We start from the raw sequence: 16846 nt of genomic DNA, 5'->3' as shown, positions 1-16846 counted from the left end.
GGATCTCAGGTTGCCTGGCGGACATCTCGGCATGGATGAAAGAACATCACCTTCAGCTCAACCTGGCAAAGACTGAGCTTCTTGTCTTTCCAGCCGCTCCAACTCTACAGCATGACATCACGATCCAGTTAGGTTCATCAACAATTACCCCATCAACTTCGGTCAGAAATCTTGGTGTAATCTTTGATGACCAGCTGACCTTCAAAGACCACATTGCAAAGACTGCTCGATCTTGCAGGTTTGCACTACACAACATCAGAAAGATCAGGCCCTTTCTGACGGAGCATGCTGCACAACTTCTTGTCCAGGCCCTTGTCATTTCTAGGCTGGACTACTGCAATGCTCTTCTGGCTGGACTTCCATCAAACACAGTCAAACCTCTACAAATGATTCAGAATGCGGCGGCACGACTGGTCTTCAAGGAACCCAAAAGAGCCCATGTTACACCTCTCTTTATCTCATTGCATTGGCTACCAATCACAGCTCGCATCAAGTTCAAGACACTGATGCTTGCTTATAGAACAACCACAGGCTCAGCACCCGCCTACATGCACTCACTATTAAGAATCTACATCCCCTCCAAAAGTCTGAGATCTGCTAGTGAGCGACGCCTCGTGGTACCATCACAAAGAGGCTCAAAATCACTCTCCAGAACATTCTCGGTCACCATTCCTGGCTGGTGGAATGATCTTCCCACCCATATTCGGAGTGCTGGATCCCTGTCAATCTTCAAGCAACAGCTGAAAACTCATCTCTTTCGACACTACTTGACTTCACCCTAAAAAAAAAAAATATCTTTCTCCTTATTTATTCCTTCCCTTGCTAGCTTGTACTTATTTAAACAATGCCTGAGATTTGGTGTTACAAGCACTTTGTTTGTTGGATTGCCTCTTCAAGATGAATCGCTTTATGTTTTCCCCAAATTGTAAGTCGCTTTGGATAAAAGCGTCTGCAAAATGACTAAATGTAAATGTAAGTAAAAGGTATGATATGACATTATTTCATATCAGTGTAGTATGGTCTATTATTCTATATTTATTTATTTTTTATTTTTTTCATTGTTATATTTTAGGGGTAATGTTAGCCGTTAGCCATTTGTTAGTCTGGTTGTTTGATGAGAAAGTGATGAAAGTTGCGATAAACGCGTTAAGAATGTGTACAACTGTAGTAGCAGGACTGTTTTCTGCTGTGCAGCGGAAGAACTAATGACTGCACGGTTTAATGTTTGGTTGACCAATCATCAGAAAGGGGCGTTTTATTCCCGCCCACATGCAGAGATCAAAAATTCAAGCTGTTTATTCATTTTTTTAGCCCTGACTGTAAAAACGGAAAATCAAGTATAATTCTTGTTTTTTCGTTTTTTTGAAAAAACTGAAAAAAGAAAAAAGGAACCGTTTTCTTATTTTTCTGTTTTTAATATTAAATTAAAAAAACAAATGAACGGAAGATACCCTGATTTTCCTGCTTATTCTATTCATTAGAGTTCGAACCATTTCTGGGTTAAAAAAACGAAAAACGAATGGACGCAAAAGTACAGGGACCGTACACGGACCTTCATAGATCACGTAATCAATAAATTGTTATTAGTTAACCCCTTAACTGTCACTCACAGTTTTGAATATAGACATTAAAGTGCACTATCCAAACTTAAATTTGTATAATTCATGAATGAAAACATTTTGTAACATGATTTTGATGTACCATTTCCATGGTAATGCAATGTCTGATTTTAAAATGGGTTTCAAAGGATACATTTTGAGATTTTAAGTTTTCAACTGATATATAATTTCTTATGATTTCTAAAACGTGATAGAGAAAAAGGCAACTAAGAAGACTTTCTGTGACAAAGGTCAGAACTCCTGTTATGATGTAGATTTTTCAGGTGCACTCTTGTCATAAATTAATCTATTACTTTTCCTACATAATTTTTTTTTACAACAAAAGTGGTAAAATATCTATTTAGGAGTCTTAAACCTTTCCAACAATATATAGTTTGTCATGATTAGATTAGGATTTAATTGTAAAATATTGAAGTAAACTTAGGCGTCCCCTCTGGGACGGGTGACAGTTAAGAGGTTAAATGTGTCAAAATGTATTAATTCCCTAACAACATATTAACTAATAGTGTAAATTCATGTAGGCCTATTAATTACCACAATGGGTCGAAGCCATGTATTTCAACTTCAAGTTGAAATGGCTTAATCATTAGCTAATGATTTGCATGGGTATCATTATTTTATGACTTTACTTGTTGAGGCACATGACTAATTCAAAATCCATAACCACAATAACATATTACTTAACAATTAGTAAATAGTTCTGTGCCTCAACAAGTAAAGTCATAACATAATGATACCTTTGCAAATCATTAGCTAATGATTAATTAAAGCAGACAACTGGAAGCTGAAGTACATAGCTTTGACCACTGTGGTAATTAACATATAAATTTACATCATTAGTTAATATAATATGTTATATGGGAACTTCTACATTATGGCACTTTTTACTAATAACAATTTATTTATTACTTAAATATGAATCATATAGAATGTTTATTAGTTGCTGATTTAGTAATTATTAATAAATGGTTTAGTTCTTCATGAGTTATACATTAACTTGTGATTATCTGTGCATTAGTTAAGCATGAATTAATACATATTTGTGCATCGGTATTGTAAAGTGTTACCCTAATTCTTTCAAATAATGTTTTTAATAGTATCACTCTCAAACTCTGTTTGTCCTTTGCCTTACTTGCTTGGGATTATTTCACAGACAGTAATGTTTGGAGGGTTAGCTGGAGGAGGTGGAACACCAGGAGGTGGAGGTAATTCACATCCTGGGGGGACCATCCAAAACTGTGCCATCTGCTCACATGTACTGTTGATTGTTCCATTAGGAAGTCTGCAGTCATTTCTGATGTTGTTGTCACAATACCCTACAAATTATCAACAGAATCAGAGGCAAAGCCAAACTGTATATTTTCTGTTTATTATAGCTGCAATAAATCAGGATGGAAAAGGGACTTCACCGACCAATTCAACAATAACCAATAAATATTCAGGTAGAGCTGTCAGATTTAGTTACTATTTCAAGAGTAAGTAAAAAATATATTTTGTTGTTCCTGCTGAAGTTGGTCTTCTAATTAAAATTAGTTATATCAACAGTATGCAAGACATGTCAAACTTTGATCAAATTAAATTGTCATACTGTACTTAAACTAAAAATTACTTTTCTTTCATTATGTAAAACAGCTCTATTAATCACAATTGCATTTACTGCAGAAAGAGATCTGTACTTACCACACTGTCCTTGTGTATTATCATGGAAGTAGGAGAATGGGAGTCTGATTTGGATATTTAAATATCTGCCTTTACTGACTGTAATCTCAGTTTTGATATCAGAGATGTTCAGAGTCACTTTCATGCCAGTAGTGGAGATGATGATGTTATCAATTACATATGTTGGCTTCTGCTCTTCATCATTAACATAGACCTAAGGGAAATATTTATGATGAAAGATAATATGTATTACATGAGCATGCTGAATTTTTTTTATTTGTTTTAGGAATTTTAGGGAGGTTTTCAAATAGAGGTCTACATTCCCTGATTAACCATGGGACTTGAATGGATTTCTTGCAGTACAGGATTAAATTGACATTTATTAAATGCACACTGTCAGCATGGGGGATCTAAATTAAGATGGAACGGTTGTAAATAAATGTAAGCAGAGAGCATTTGTACACTAAGTAAATTCAGCATGAGGGAGGTACTAGACAATTGTGGATGGGAGCGAGATTAAACAAAAATGTGCAGACCTACTTTTAAGTGCTTAGAATGTTTTTCAAGAGTGTGAGTTTTGGTAAACAAGTTTGTCTGATTAAACTTACATGGATCACTTCCTTATCGCTGGTCAGCTTGACTTTGTAGGATTTGTAATACACAATCACATACTCAACGCAAGCAAAAAGGTCTTCAACATAACAATAGTAGTTTTTGACATGGACACTGATATTGTATCTTGGGATGATTTCTTGGAACAAAACATAAGTGCAGTTTCCATGGAAAGTATAGTATTGTCCATCAAAAGTTCTGTAATGAGGGTCACCCCAGGTCGTACAGAAACCTGTTGGCTCAGAAAACAAGTTAAACAATAGTTAAATATAACGCACTGCCAAAATATATACATATTTTTTTGATTGCACATTTGAGATCAATATGAACAAAACAAAAAACAAACAAAAAAACAATATGATTTAAACTCACATTCACACTCATACTTATAGCAGCAGCCATTGTTATAATAAACCTTCACGGGATCAAGCCCATTATCACATTGAGGTTTTGTAGTTATTGGTTCACAAAGTACACGTTCCGGGGTGACTTTTCCATTTTTGCATGTTAACACAGTGCATGCATCTGTCTGTTATAGAAAAAAAAGAGTTCAATAAAATCGAGTAATAAGGATTAATAAAACAGAGTCATTCTTCATTTCATGGCTTTTTATAGTACAGTAGTACAATAATAAAAAGTAATCATTATTTTTAACATGTTATTTATACACTGAAATAAACACAAATAGTATGTGAGGATAGTTTTTAGCTTCTCTTATTACCACGTGGTTGTCATATATAATCTTTTTTACAATATAACAAGAGGAGTTGCAATAAGCAGTGTAGCATTCATCCTGTAGAGGGCTGATTGTTGATCCTATAATTGCAATCAAAGAAGAGGAGACAAAAAAGTTCAAAGTTCAAAACGGTTTATTGATCATGTCACATTAAATGTGACTGTAAATCAATCTAATAAGCTAATTTACTTGCACTAACAGACACAATAATAATAATAATAATAATAATAATAATAATTATTATTATTATTATTATTATTAAAGCAGTACTCACCCACTGGGTATTGTTTATTTTCATATATGCAGAAACATTCGGTTGTTGTAGATGATGGTGTTACAGTAGTTGTTGTAGGATTTGTGGTTGACACTGTAGTAGTCGTAGAGCTAGCAGTAGATGTTCCTGTTGTTGTAGATGGTGGTGTTACAGTAGTTGTTGTAAGATTCGTGGTTGACACTGTAGTAGTCATAGAGCTAGCAGTAGATGTTCCTGTTGTTGTAGATGGTGGTGTTACAGTAGTTGTGGTAGTAGTTGTAGGAGTTGTGGTTGACACTGTACTTGTTGTAGTGCTAGCAGTGGTTGTTCCTGTTGTTGTAGATGGTGGTGTTACAGTAGTCGTGGTAGTTGTTGTAGGATTTGTGGTTGACACTGTATTTGTTGTAGTGCTAGCAGGAGATGTTCCTGTTGTTGTAGATGGTGGTGTTACAGTAGTTGTGGTAGTTGTTGTAGGATTTGTGGTTGACACTGTAGTAGTCGTAGAGCTAGCAGTAGATGTTCCTGTTGTTGTAGATGGTGGTGTTACAGTAGTCGTGGTAGTTGTTGTAGGATTTGTGGTTGACACTGTATTTGTTGTAGTGCTAGCAGGAGATGTTCCTGTTGTTGTAGATTGTGGTGTTACAGTAGTTTTGGTAGTTGTTGTAGGATTTGTGGTTGACACTGTAGTAGTCGTAGAGCTAGCAGTAGATGTTCCTGTTGTTGTAGATGGTGGTGTTACAGTAGTCGTGGTAGTTGTTGTAGGATTTGTGGTTGACACTGCAGTAGTCGTAGAGCTAGCAGTAGATGTTCCTGTTGTTGTAGATGGCGGTGTTACAGTAGTCGTGGTAGTTGTTGTAGGATTTGTGGTTGACACTGTAGTAGTCGTTGAGCTAGCAGTAGATGTTCCTGTTGTTGTAGATGGTGGTGTTACAGTAGTCGTGGTAGTTGTTGTAGGATTTGTGGTTGACTCTGTATTTGCTGTAGTACTAGCAGGAGATGTTCCTGTTGTTGTAGATGGTGGTGTTACAGTAGTTGTGGTAGTTGTTGTAGGATTTGTGGTTGACACTGTACTAGTTGTAGAGCTAGTAGTAGATGCTACTGTTGTTGTAGATGGTGGTGTTACAGTAGTTGTTGTAGGATTTGTGGTTGACACTGTAGTAGTCGTAGAGCTAGCAGTAGATGTTCCTGTTGTTGTAGATGGTGGTGTTACAGTAGTTGTGGTAGTAGTTGTAGGAGTTGTGGTTGACACTGTACTTGTTGTAGTGCTAGCAGTGGTTGTTCCTGTTGTTGTAGATGGTGGTGTTACAGTAGTCGTGGTAGTTGTTGTAGGATTTGTGGTTGACACTGTATTTGTTGTAGTGCTAGCAGGAGATGTTCCTGTTGTTGTAGATGGTGGTGTTACAGTAGTTGTGGTAGTTGTTGTTGTAGGATTTGTGGTTGACACTGTAGTAGTCGTAGAGCTAGCAGTAGATGTCCCTGTTGTTGTAGATGGTGGTGTTACAGTAGTTGTGGTAGTTGTTGTAGGATTTGTGGTTGACACTGTATTTGTTGTAGTGCTAGCAGGAGATGTTCCTGTTGTTGTAGATGGTGGTGTTACAGTAGTCGTGGTAGTTGTTGTAGGATTTGTGGTTGACACTGTAGTAGTCGTAGAGCTAGCAGTAGATGTTCCTGTTGTTGTAGATGGTGGTGTTACAGTAGTCGTGGTAGTTGTTGTAGGATTTGTGGTTGACACTGTACTAGTTGTAGAGCTAGCAGTAGATGTTCCTGTTGTTGTAGATGGTGGTGTTACAGTAGTTGTGGTAGTAGTTGTAGGAGTTGTGGTTGACACTGTACTTGTTGTAGTGCTAGCAGTGGTTGTTCCTGTTGTTGTAGATGGTGGTGTTACAGTAGTCGTGGTAGTTGTTGTAGGATTTGTGGTTGACACTGTATTTGTTGTAGTACTAGCAGGAGATGTTCCTGTTGTTGTAGATGGTGGTGTTACAGTAGTTGTGGTAGTTGTTGTAGGATTTGTGGTTGACACTGTACTAGTTGTAGAGCTAGCAGTGGTTGTTCCTGTTGTTGTAGATGGTGGTGTTACAGTAGTCGTGGTAGTTGTTGTAGGATTTGTGGTTGACACTGTAGTAGTTGTAGAGCTAGCAGTAGATGTTCCTGTTGTTGTAGATGGTGGTGTTACAGTAGTCGTGGTAGTTGTTGTAGGATTTGTGGTTGACACTGTAGTTGTTGTAGTGCTTGCAGTAGATGTTCCTGTTGTTGTCTTGCATTCAATTTTGTTTGGTTTCTCACAAGATATTTTTTTCTCATTCCACAATTTTCTGATGGAGTCAATTTCCTGTCCTTGGCTATCTGTGCTGGCTCGGCTGTTGTCAAACCACTCTGACCATTGACACAAAGGTCTTTTAGTTGCTGTAGTAGTTGTAGAGGTAGTAGTAGATGTTCCTGTTATTGTAGATGGTGATGTTACAGTAGCAGTGGTAGTAGGTATTGTGGGAGTTGTAGGATTTGTTATTGTGTTGCAACATTCTACACGGATTAGATGATTATAGCATACTTCTAATGAATTTTCTTTGTTTGAACAAAACAGTCCATAAGATGTATTGCACCATACTACTTGATCATAGTTCCAGCCAGTGCCTGTGAAGTTTTCATTCCTATAATTTGTCATGCATTCAATTTTGTCTGGTTTCTCACAGGATATTTTTTTCTCATTCCACAATTTTCTGATGGATTCAATTTCCTGTCCTTGGCTATCTGTGCTGGCTTGGCTGTTGTCAAACCACTCTGACCATTGACACAAAGGTCTTTTAGTTGTTGTAGTAGTTGTAGAGGTAGTAGTAGATGTTCCTGTTGTTGTAGATGGCGGTGTTACAGTAGTAGTGGTAGTAGGTATTGTGGGAGTTGTAGTGTTTGTTATTGTGTTGCAACATTCTACACGCATTAGATCATCATGGCACACTGTTGACACTGTGGTATATGTAGAGCTAGCAGTATATGTTTCTGTTGTTGTAGATGGTCGTGTTACAGTAGTAGTGGTAGTAGTTGTTGTAGGAGTTGTGGTTGACACGGTAGTAGTAGTTGTAGAGCTAGCAGTAGATGTTCCTGTTGTTGTAGATGGTGGTGTTACAGTAGTCGTGGTAGTTGTTGTAGGATTTGTGGTTGACACTGTAGTAGTTGTAGAGCTAGAAGTAGATGTTCCTGTTGTTGTAGATGGTGGTGTTGCAGTAGTCGTGGTAGTAGTTGTAGGAGTTGTGGTTGACACTGTATTTGTTGTAGTGCTAGCAGTAGTTGTTCCTGTTGTTGTTGTAGATGGTGGTGTTACAGTAGTTGTGCTAGTTGTTGTAGGATTTGTGGTTGACACTGTAGTAGTTGTAGAGCTAGCAGTAGATGTTCCTGTTGTTGTAGATGGTGGTGTCACAGTAGTGCTAGTATATATTATTGTACTTGTAGTAGTGTTACATTCTTTAACACAAGTCATGGTGTCATCCAGTAGATATGGAGTGTGTGCAGGGCACTTTGGAAAACATCCTGTGCAATCAAAGAAAATTCTTATACATAGACATATATATATATATATATATATATATATATTAGAGATGTCAACGTTAACACGTTAACGCATGCAATTAATCTAAAAAGTTTAACGCGTTAATATTTTTTTAATGCAAATTAATCGTTTGATAAGGTTTGACCCCAACTTCTTGCCGTCATCGCAGCGTGGAAGGTTATCCATCATTGTGTGATGAGGGTACAGCGAACCAGTGCCAGGGTAGCGGTGCAAGCTGGCTATTTTGAAAATACAGTCGCAGAAAATTACAGAGCCGTGGGTTGCAGTTTTTTGGGCTAAAATAGATCCTTTTACTAATGTGTATTATACTTGGAATGTATACCTGGCAACTTAAGAACGGAGAGGTGGTTGTAACATCACAAACAATGTGAGTTTCAGCCAGAGCATACATGTTAAGGCTTTAATATTATTTCACAGCAGAAATAAACATGACAACAGCCACTATAGATTATACAAGATAATAAACACGATTACGATAGGATATTTGTATGTGATTTTCTTGAGTTGAATGTGTACATCTGAAATGCTACTTTGTGCAGCGATAAAAAAGGCTATAAATAGCATATTTTAACAACAGTAAACGACCAAATTCCACAAGTGATCGCAAAAGGAAGTTATTACAAACACTCGATGGTGGTTTGAAGTGAGTTCTGAGTAAAAGTGTACTATTAATCTCATAAATTGTTTTATGAAGCATGATGCTAATATTAGCTCTAATGCACCTGCAGAACAGGTCCAATTCTTCTTCATAATGCATTTTGTCATAATACTTCACGTAAGGTCGCAAGAAAATGTTTTGTTGTATTTATTTAGAAATACTTTTGATAATAGTTGGGTAAATGTATACTTGGATTGAAGTGATGTGGCTTGGTAAACGTTTTATTGCCAGTATAAAGGCTGATAATGGCTGAATAAAAACAAAAGAATAATGATAAAGGAATAATAAGGATTATGACTCATACCTGGTGGAGGTGTGAAAGGTTCTGTTTCCTTAAACTAGTTTGTCATGCATTTCTTTATTTCAACACATTTACGGGTAAATCCTAGTATTTTAAATTTGTGATTAATCATGATTAATCACAGTCCATGACTGTGATTAACACGATTAAATTTTTTAATCGATTGACAGCACTAATATATATACAGAGCTGGGTAGATTACTTACAAATTGGAATCCGTTACCGATTCCCGATTACATGACAAAAATTGTAGTCAGTAACGTAATCTGTTACATTACACATTTTAGGTAATATAATCAGATTACTTTTAGATTACTTTTGATTCAACTAGTTTATCACGTTGATTTAAATATCATTATCTTGTACCATAATGATGTAAAAAAAAATGCAATGAGTAAGAAAACTCGAAGTGCATTAAACATTATATTACATCAAGATTTCCCAAACTAGGGTTTGTAAAGGAACTGCAGGGGGTTGTGAGTTTAATGAAAAGCTAACAATTAATTAAATCATAAAAAATTTAAATTAAAATAAATCATTTTAAAACAAACTACCTTTCGAGGAAAGTCTTTTCACTCGGCGGCCATATTTGCATACCTGCATGCCATGTGATCATTAATCAACATCAAAGAAACTGTGAACATGCAAATGTCATACTTAATTATTGAAATATTTATTTTAAAATCTCAGGGGTACTTAAAGCTGCAGTCCGTAAGTTTTTCTTCTTTGTCGCCATCTCTATTTGAAAACCTGGAATTGCAAGCTGCTTGCAGAATTATCTCGCTTGCCTGGGTTGTGAGTTGGCACGGCTCCAGCACGGATGAATCTAATGTTTTGAGGAGTATGTGTGGCTGTCAGTCACCGCACCGGTGTGGAAGTTTACTGTACTTCGCAATCACAGATTCTAGTCTATGTCTTGGAATATATGACCCAAATAAGAATTTTCACAGAATACTGCCATCTGAAAAAGTAAGTAACAAGTCTGCCACGTTTGTTCTGACCAGCTGAGGAAAAAAGCATTAACATAAATCGCGGTACCAATGGTGATTTAATCTAAAGATCAGTTAGCTCACATCACATCAAACTGTGCAATGTATTATTATTGTTATACTTTATTCTCAAATTATTAATGTTAACAACATCAGCATTGCTTGACTATGAGTATAGTGTGTTTTAGCGTGTAGATTTCAATTTCTGTACAGTCTAATATCTAATTGTCATTCCATTCGAATTTCATATTAAGAAATTATTTTAACCCAAAAAGCTAATTATTCTCCCTTCAAACTGGTTTTCTTTAAAATACAAATCTTGTGTATTCCCAGGCTATCTGTAATCACAAGCACATTTAAAACTGAAATATAATTTCATTTCATTCACATGTGTTTCATAAAGACATAATCCTTTCTGGATTACAATCCGCCATCAAAATGATACATTTAATTATTCTAGCTGCTGTGAGAAAAGGCTATAAACGATCTGCCACCTGCAGGATCCTCACATGCAATAGCATACTAGCCGGGATAACTTCTTTATGTTTACAGACGTGACGTAATGACGCAGTGCCATGCTCGAATTTCCCGTGAAAACCTACCCGTACCACTCAAATTAGAAAACATTATTATTAGCTAACCGTTGTGAATCGGGCTAAAGTAAGGCGATAGTTTTGAACACTGGCTGGTTATGTACTTGCTCAAATATTGATTTCGGATCATTTTTAACCAAAAAAAAGTTACGGACTGCAGCTTTAAAGCAAATATATTTGGTGAATAAGGTTTAGATGACAAAAAGTTTTGGAATGCCTGCATTACATGTAACCAAGAAATAACGTGAATATGTGCATTTTAATTAGTTATAATTAATAATACATGGTTAAAAAACCTACAGAGTAATAATTCAAATAAAAATTAATGTGTTCATTAGTAGTTGATGCAATGTAAAAACCCTTCTTAAACCTGAAATGATTTTTGTAAATCCAGTGGTCAAATGCTGTCGCCACCTGACTAATGACTGATCTTTGTGTGAATGTCCACAAAACTGGACTATATATACTGTACATATATAATATGTATATAATTCGTAGGCTATTTTAGAAAGGAAAATTTAAAAGATGAAAAAGAGAAATAAGGGAGAATCAATGAATTATGAATAATGTATTGCTATTGTGTGAATAATATGCAATCATGTAATCCATAAAAAAGTAACTGTAGTCTGATTACGAGTATTTTAAAATGTAACTTACTCTAATTACAAGTACTTAATTTTTGGAATTAATCATTTATTCCAAAATAATAACTCAAGGCAGTAACAACTTGCAATGAAAGGTTGTCCTTCATATTTCAAAATGTTGCACTCGATTTCACACATTTTAGTCTGGAATTATAGTTTGGGAAAAGTCCAATTAGTAAATGTGTTCAAGTTTATGACACAATAACACATTATCTAATGCCAATAAACAAAAAACATTACTCATCAGAAATGATCTCCTCTGCTGGATCAAATTCTGGCTTATTCCTTACAGTGCGTCTTCTTCCAAAAACGAAAATAGCCGAGATGAACTTGATAAATCTTCATGCTTTGTTGTGATGTGATTTGTTGACATTTACATGTTCATGCATCTCACGTGGATAATTATCATATGAATTGTGCGCACTGCTCGTGGGCGTGATCACATTACAGCTAATGAGCTCAGATGGGAAAGACTGTACCTCACGGATTACTTTATCAGAGAATATTTTTTGATAAGACTTACTTTATTTAAACGTAGACACTTCAACCTTTCCATAGATATATTTCTCATGTCTGTGGGTCAAATATTCACTGAGTTTCAGTTTATTTTAGTGACACGTTTCAGAATGATATTTGCAGAGAATGAGACGGCTGAAAGCGCAACGTGTATTTTCTTTATTTTACAAAAGCACAATGTTTTCTTGATATTGTGAATGTACACAAATAAATGCAGACCCTTTACAGATTCAAAGGATGTATTGCACCTATATGTACGTTCAAAAATGACTGAGCTTTTTAAGTTCTTTTCGCTGTTACCAGGAAAAAATGTAAGTGATTCTGGTGGCACCATCATCGACCCCAGGGTCTGTCTTGTATTTTCTTTATGACTGTGAAAAGAACTAAAAATACTCCGTCAGTTTTGATCGTACTGATAAGAATAAGGTATCGTTTGAAACTGCAAAGGGTCTTCTTTTATTTGTGCATCATAACAACAAAAAAAGTGCTTTCGTAAAATAAAGAAAATAAACAGGGTCACCTCTCTTCACACACACGTAAACAAAACAACATGAATCTCCGCGAATACTGGCCTCAAAGACATGAGAAATATATGTATAGAAAGCTTGAAATGTCTACATTTAAATGAAGTAAGTCACATCCAAAACAAATATTCTCTGTTAAAGTAATCCATATGAAACCAATGCGAGCTCCAGTTTTTCCTGTCTCAACTCATTATATCTAATGCGGTCACACCCACGAGTCGATTGTGCGCTTTTAAGATTCTAAACATCCACGTGAGACGCGTATGCACGTAAACGCCCACATCGCCTCCACGTAAACAAACAAGTTTATCCTGGCTACTTTTTGTTTCTGGAAGAAGACGCGTTGAGAGGAATAACCCAGAATTTACCTCAAAAGAAGAAGAAGAAGAAAAACACAACACGATGAGTTGCACAGCTGGATCCAGTGGAGGATATCACTCTGATGAGTAGCTTTCTGTTGTTATTGTGTTATTGTGACATAACTTGTACACATTTTACTAGTTAGACTTTTCCCAAACTATAATTCCTGACTGCATGAATGAAATCAAGTGAAACATTTAGAAAGTCATTTCATTGTCTAAATATAAAAGTAGTGTGTGTTAACACTATGAATAAATGTTTGGCACAAATATTTGGCACAGATATTCAATCATGTGTCCTTGACCTTCACTGCGTATATTCTTATTATACTGTATTGCAAATAAAATACAAATAATAATCAAAAACCCACATTATTTTACTCTCCTCACACTAGGGGTGGGTGATATGGAAAAAATATCATATCACGGTTCACGATTTTATCACACTTCTTTGTCATGTTGGTTTTACTATTTTGCAAATTATCTGAGCATTACAGCTAAACTAATTTTCCTATTATAAAGACAGCCTTTTAAGGTAACCAAAAAAAAGAAAAAAAAAAGAACGGCAGATATTTAGGCCAAAGTGGGCGAAGATAAAAATCTTTGTCATTATTTTCTCTTTGTTATTAAAAAGTAAGAACAAAGAGACACATTACAAGTACACATAATATACAAATAAAACAAACAGTGCTTTATTTCCAGGCACAATAGGTGTATTTAGCAGGAGCATTCGAGAAATTGAATGAACAAATATAAAAATAAAACACTATATAGACTGATATAAATGCTATTTTGAGGAACGTGGAAAACCACACTGTTAGACATTTCTGTAATTTCCACAGTTATTTACTGTATATCACCCAGTATAATACTGCAAATTCCCTTTACAGTAAATAACTGTAATACCCTTTGCATCATGGGAATTTTCTGTGACGTCAGACCCCACATACAGAGACTTACTGTGTTTTTTAAAATTGCTGTATACTACTGTATTTGCTGTAACGGTCTCTTTGGCGCTATTATATTGAGGTTGTTTTATTTTCCTCATTTCTTTCATTTGGATTGACACAATTTGCCCTGGACCGTGTCTACAACGCTGTAACAGCTTGGGACTGACTGCACTGGATGTGTTACATTGCTTGTAATGAATGGAAAAATCAGTTTGTACTTTGCGTCAGAAACAGCGCGAGCGCTTGGAGTACATCTGTACATCAGAAATATGCCGGGGCATCAGTTTACTGTCCGCATTCACTGTAGATAATATATATAATGGGTTGGGTTCTATATTGTTGTCTGTTGTCGAGTCGAGCCGCGCCACGCCATTCGCGTCCGAGGAAGACACGGAAGCAGCAGGGCAGCACCGCGGGTTTTTCCCGGGGCTGAACCCGCGAGAGTGGAGAACATCTACGCTGTGAGTCGATGCACCTTACGAGAGAATAAGACCAGCAAGCAAGGTAAAAATATATGTACGTTTGTCTGTGTATTTGTGTCAGATTTTTGCAAACCAGTTTAACCTATGTAACATTTACTTGTCAACATGGCGGTTACAGAACTTTACAATGCTAAACTGCCCTGTCTTTTCAAACGACTTTTGTCATCTTATTGAATTAAGTTACCGAATTAAAATTATTTTTAACGAGCAACGCTTATCTTATATTAACATTAGGTTAACTAATGTGAAATTTAGTTCAGGTGTTAGTAGTTAATGTTGGCCAGTAGCCTATTGAGAAAATAAAATTGCATGTTAGCTAGGTTAAACTAGTTTTATGGCTAGCTGCCTTTCTAGTTTTAGAATTAGTTTGATATAGTTTTTAATGGAATTTAAGATTTACTGCATTTTTGGTATTTGTGTTTTAAAGGCAACTGCAATGAAGCATCAAGAAAGACATGAACATGCCAAGAGAACAACTATGGTTTTGAGAGGTTTGTGTATTCTATATGAGGTTTGCCTTTTAAAAGTGTGCTATTTCTACTTCTTGTTTTTCAGAGAAGACATTTCTGTCACTAACAAAGTGGATGGTGAGCAAAGATGGTGGCCACGTTTTGGAGCAGCACCTGGGTTTTGCAGATGGCTATGTATTTTTTGGCTGTTTGTCTTTTTCCCCCATGTTTTGTTTCTGTTGCCTAAAGATTATTTGTAAGGATGAATCCAGAGGACACAACATAATGCACTGCAAAATGTCCTAAGATAGGAGAAATGGTGAAGATGCACTGTTCCAGCATTGGAAGTCTGTATTTTTAAGTGTTATACATGCAATGTTTTAAATAAATAATTTGATATTTTGCAATTATTGTGTCTGTTTTAATTGAATGCCAGTAGTACCTATGTAGAGTAAAAATAAAATGAATTCTAAATAAAAATTATAAAATCTAATGTAATCTATATTAAAATGAATGAATTGCAGTAGTATACTGATGAATTGGATTTTATTTACAGTAATTTACTGTAAACCAGTACAATTTGCAACTGTAAATCAAATACAGTTTGCTACTGTAAATCTTAATTACAGTAACTTACTGGCAACAGTAAGTTACTGTAAAAACCCTTTGAAATGTCTAACAGTGCAAAGATTTGCTGGTCCCCAGTGACTTCCATGGTATTTTTTTTCCAACTATCAAATTCATTGTGGAGCAGCAACTGTTTGGTTACCCACATTCTTCAAAATATCTTCTTTTGTGCTCAGCACAAGAAAGAAATGAATACAGGTTTGGGACAACATGTGAGTGAGTGAATGATGACAGAAATAAAATTTTAGGGTGAACTATTCCTTTAATGACAGTCGGCTGCATGTTTAGTACTGTCCCTTTATGACCACGTATCTAATATACAGGCATGTATCCATTTTTCTCTCAACTGTTTACTTTCATTTTAGACATAACACAACTGAGTCTATATATAAACCTTGTGTGTTTTGACAGTATTAGCGCAAAAGATAACTTAGTTCAGTAATCAGGCGCTGTTCGACAGGCTTTTGCGCGCTGAGAAAAAGTGCACGTCAGACCAGCTGTTACGTTGACCTAGTTTCCTTAGTTCCCTTGATTAGTTAATTAGCTCACCTGTTTCTGTTTCCCCTTGATTACTTCTAGTATTTAAAGCCTGTGTTCTCCCCTGGTTCTTTGTCTGCTATTATTTGATCTGTGTGTTTGCTACCCCTTATTCCTGGATTATTTTTGTTTCTTGTGTGGATTAATATTAAAAGACTGTTTGGACATTACTCCTTCGTGCGCTTCATTAGCAAAAGACAACGTTACACCAGCGTGTGAATAAAACATTTAACCGGCAAGGCTTTAAAGCTTGTTAAGCTTGTTTTAAGTCTTGTGAGAGTAACTCTACTGCTGAGTTAACACTGATGTGAATGCATGAGGCGTTGTACAGTATGAGGCGTCAGAACTGCAACTGATAGAATGTGCATTGTAGCACGATACTACGATATTTCTTCAAAAGCAGATCGTGGAGACATTTTTATCCTCCACTATCAAAAAGCATCATAACGCACACCCCTACCTCACACTCTTTCTTACCTGCCTCAGTCACATTCATATTGATGGCCCATTATGGGAGGCGCTTTGTCTCAGCTGTGAATCACTAAATATTCATGGCCATTGTCACTCCCTCGCATAAGGGCAATTCTACCACAAAACATGTTTTACAAATGTTAAATCAATATATTGTTTTCTGTGAAGGAGTGAACAATTATTTTCACATAATTTTGTAGCAAAAACTCTTGTCTACCGTGTCTATGTGTTTTATGGCCTTATTTCAGTGACTTAAAGTTTTCACTAACCACACATAAATATTGTTTTCTCAAAAACACAAACAT

The 16846-nt window shown here is 36.0% G+C and overlaps 1 protein-coding gene across 2 annotated transcripts in view; it reads right to left on the bottom strand.

Moving 5' to 3' along the window:
- The window catches only part of LOC131534051 (mucin-2), a 107212-nt gene that overhangs the window by 21786 nt on the left and 68580 nt on the right, over window positions 1–16846 (bottom strand). For both annotated transcript variants that reach the window (XM_058766678.1, XM_058766679.1), the window contains 6 exons: window positions 4901–8401; window positions 4612–4706; window positions 4263–4419; window positions 3887–4122; window positions 3300–3492; window positions 2752–2935 (listed from right to left, as the gene is read on the bottom strand). In XM_058766678.1, coding sequence (XP_058622661.1) covers window positions 2752–2935; window positions 3300–3492; window positions 3887–4122; window positions 4263–4419; window positions 4612–4706; window positions 4901–8401 — 4366 coding nt within the window. The remainder of the gene's footprint in view (window positions 1–2751; window positions 2936–3299; window positions 3493–3886; window positions 4123–4262; window positions 4420–4611; window positions 4707–4900; window positions 8402–16846) is intronic.

The sequence above is a fragment of the Onychostoma macrolepis genome, chromosome 25, assembly GCF_012432095.1.
Source record: "Onychostoma macrolepis isolate SWU-2019 chromosome 25, ASM1243209v1, whole genome shotgun sequence".
NCBI lineage: Eukaryota > Metazoa > Chordata > Actinopteri > Cypriniformes > Cyprinidae > Onychostoma > Onychostoma macrolepis.
The sequence above is the reverse complement of the archived record's forward strand: the minus strand, read 5'-3'. Positions and strand labels throughout refer to the sequence as shown.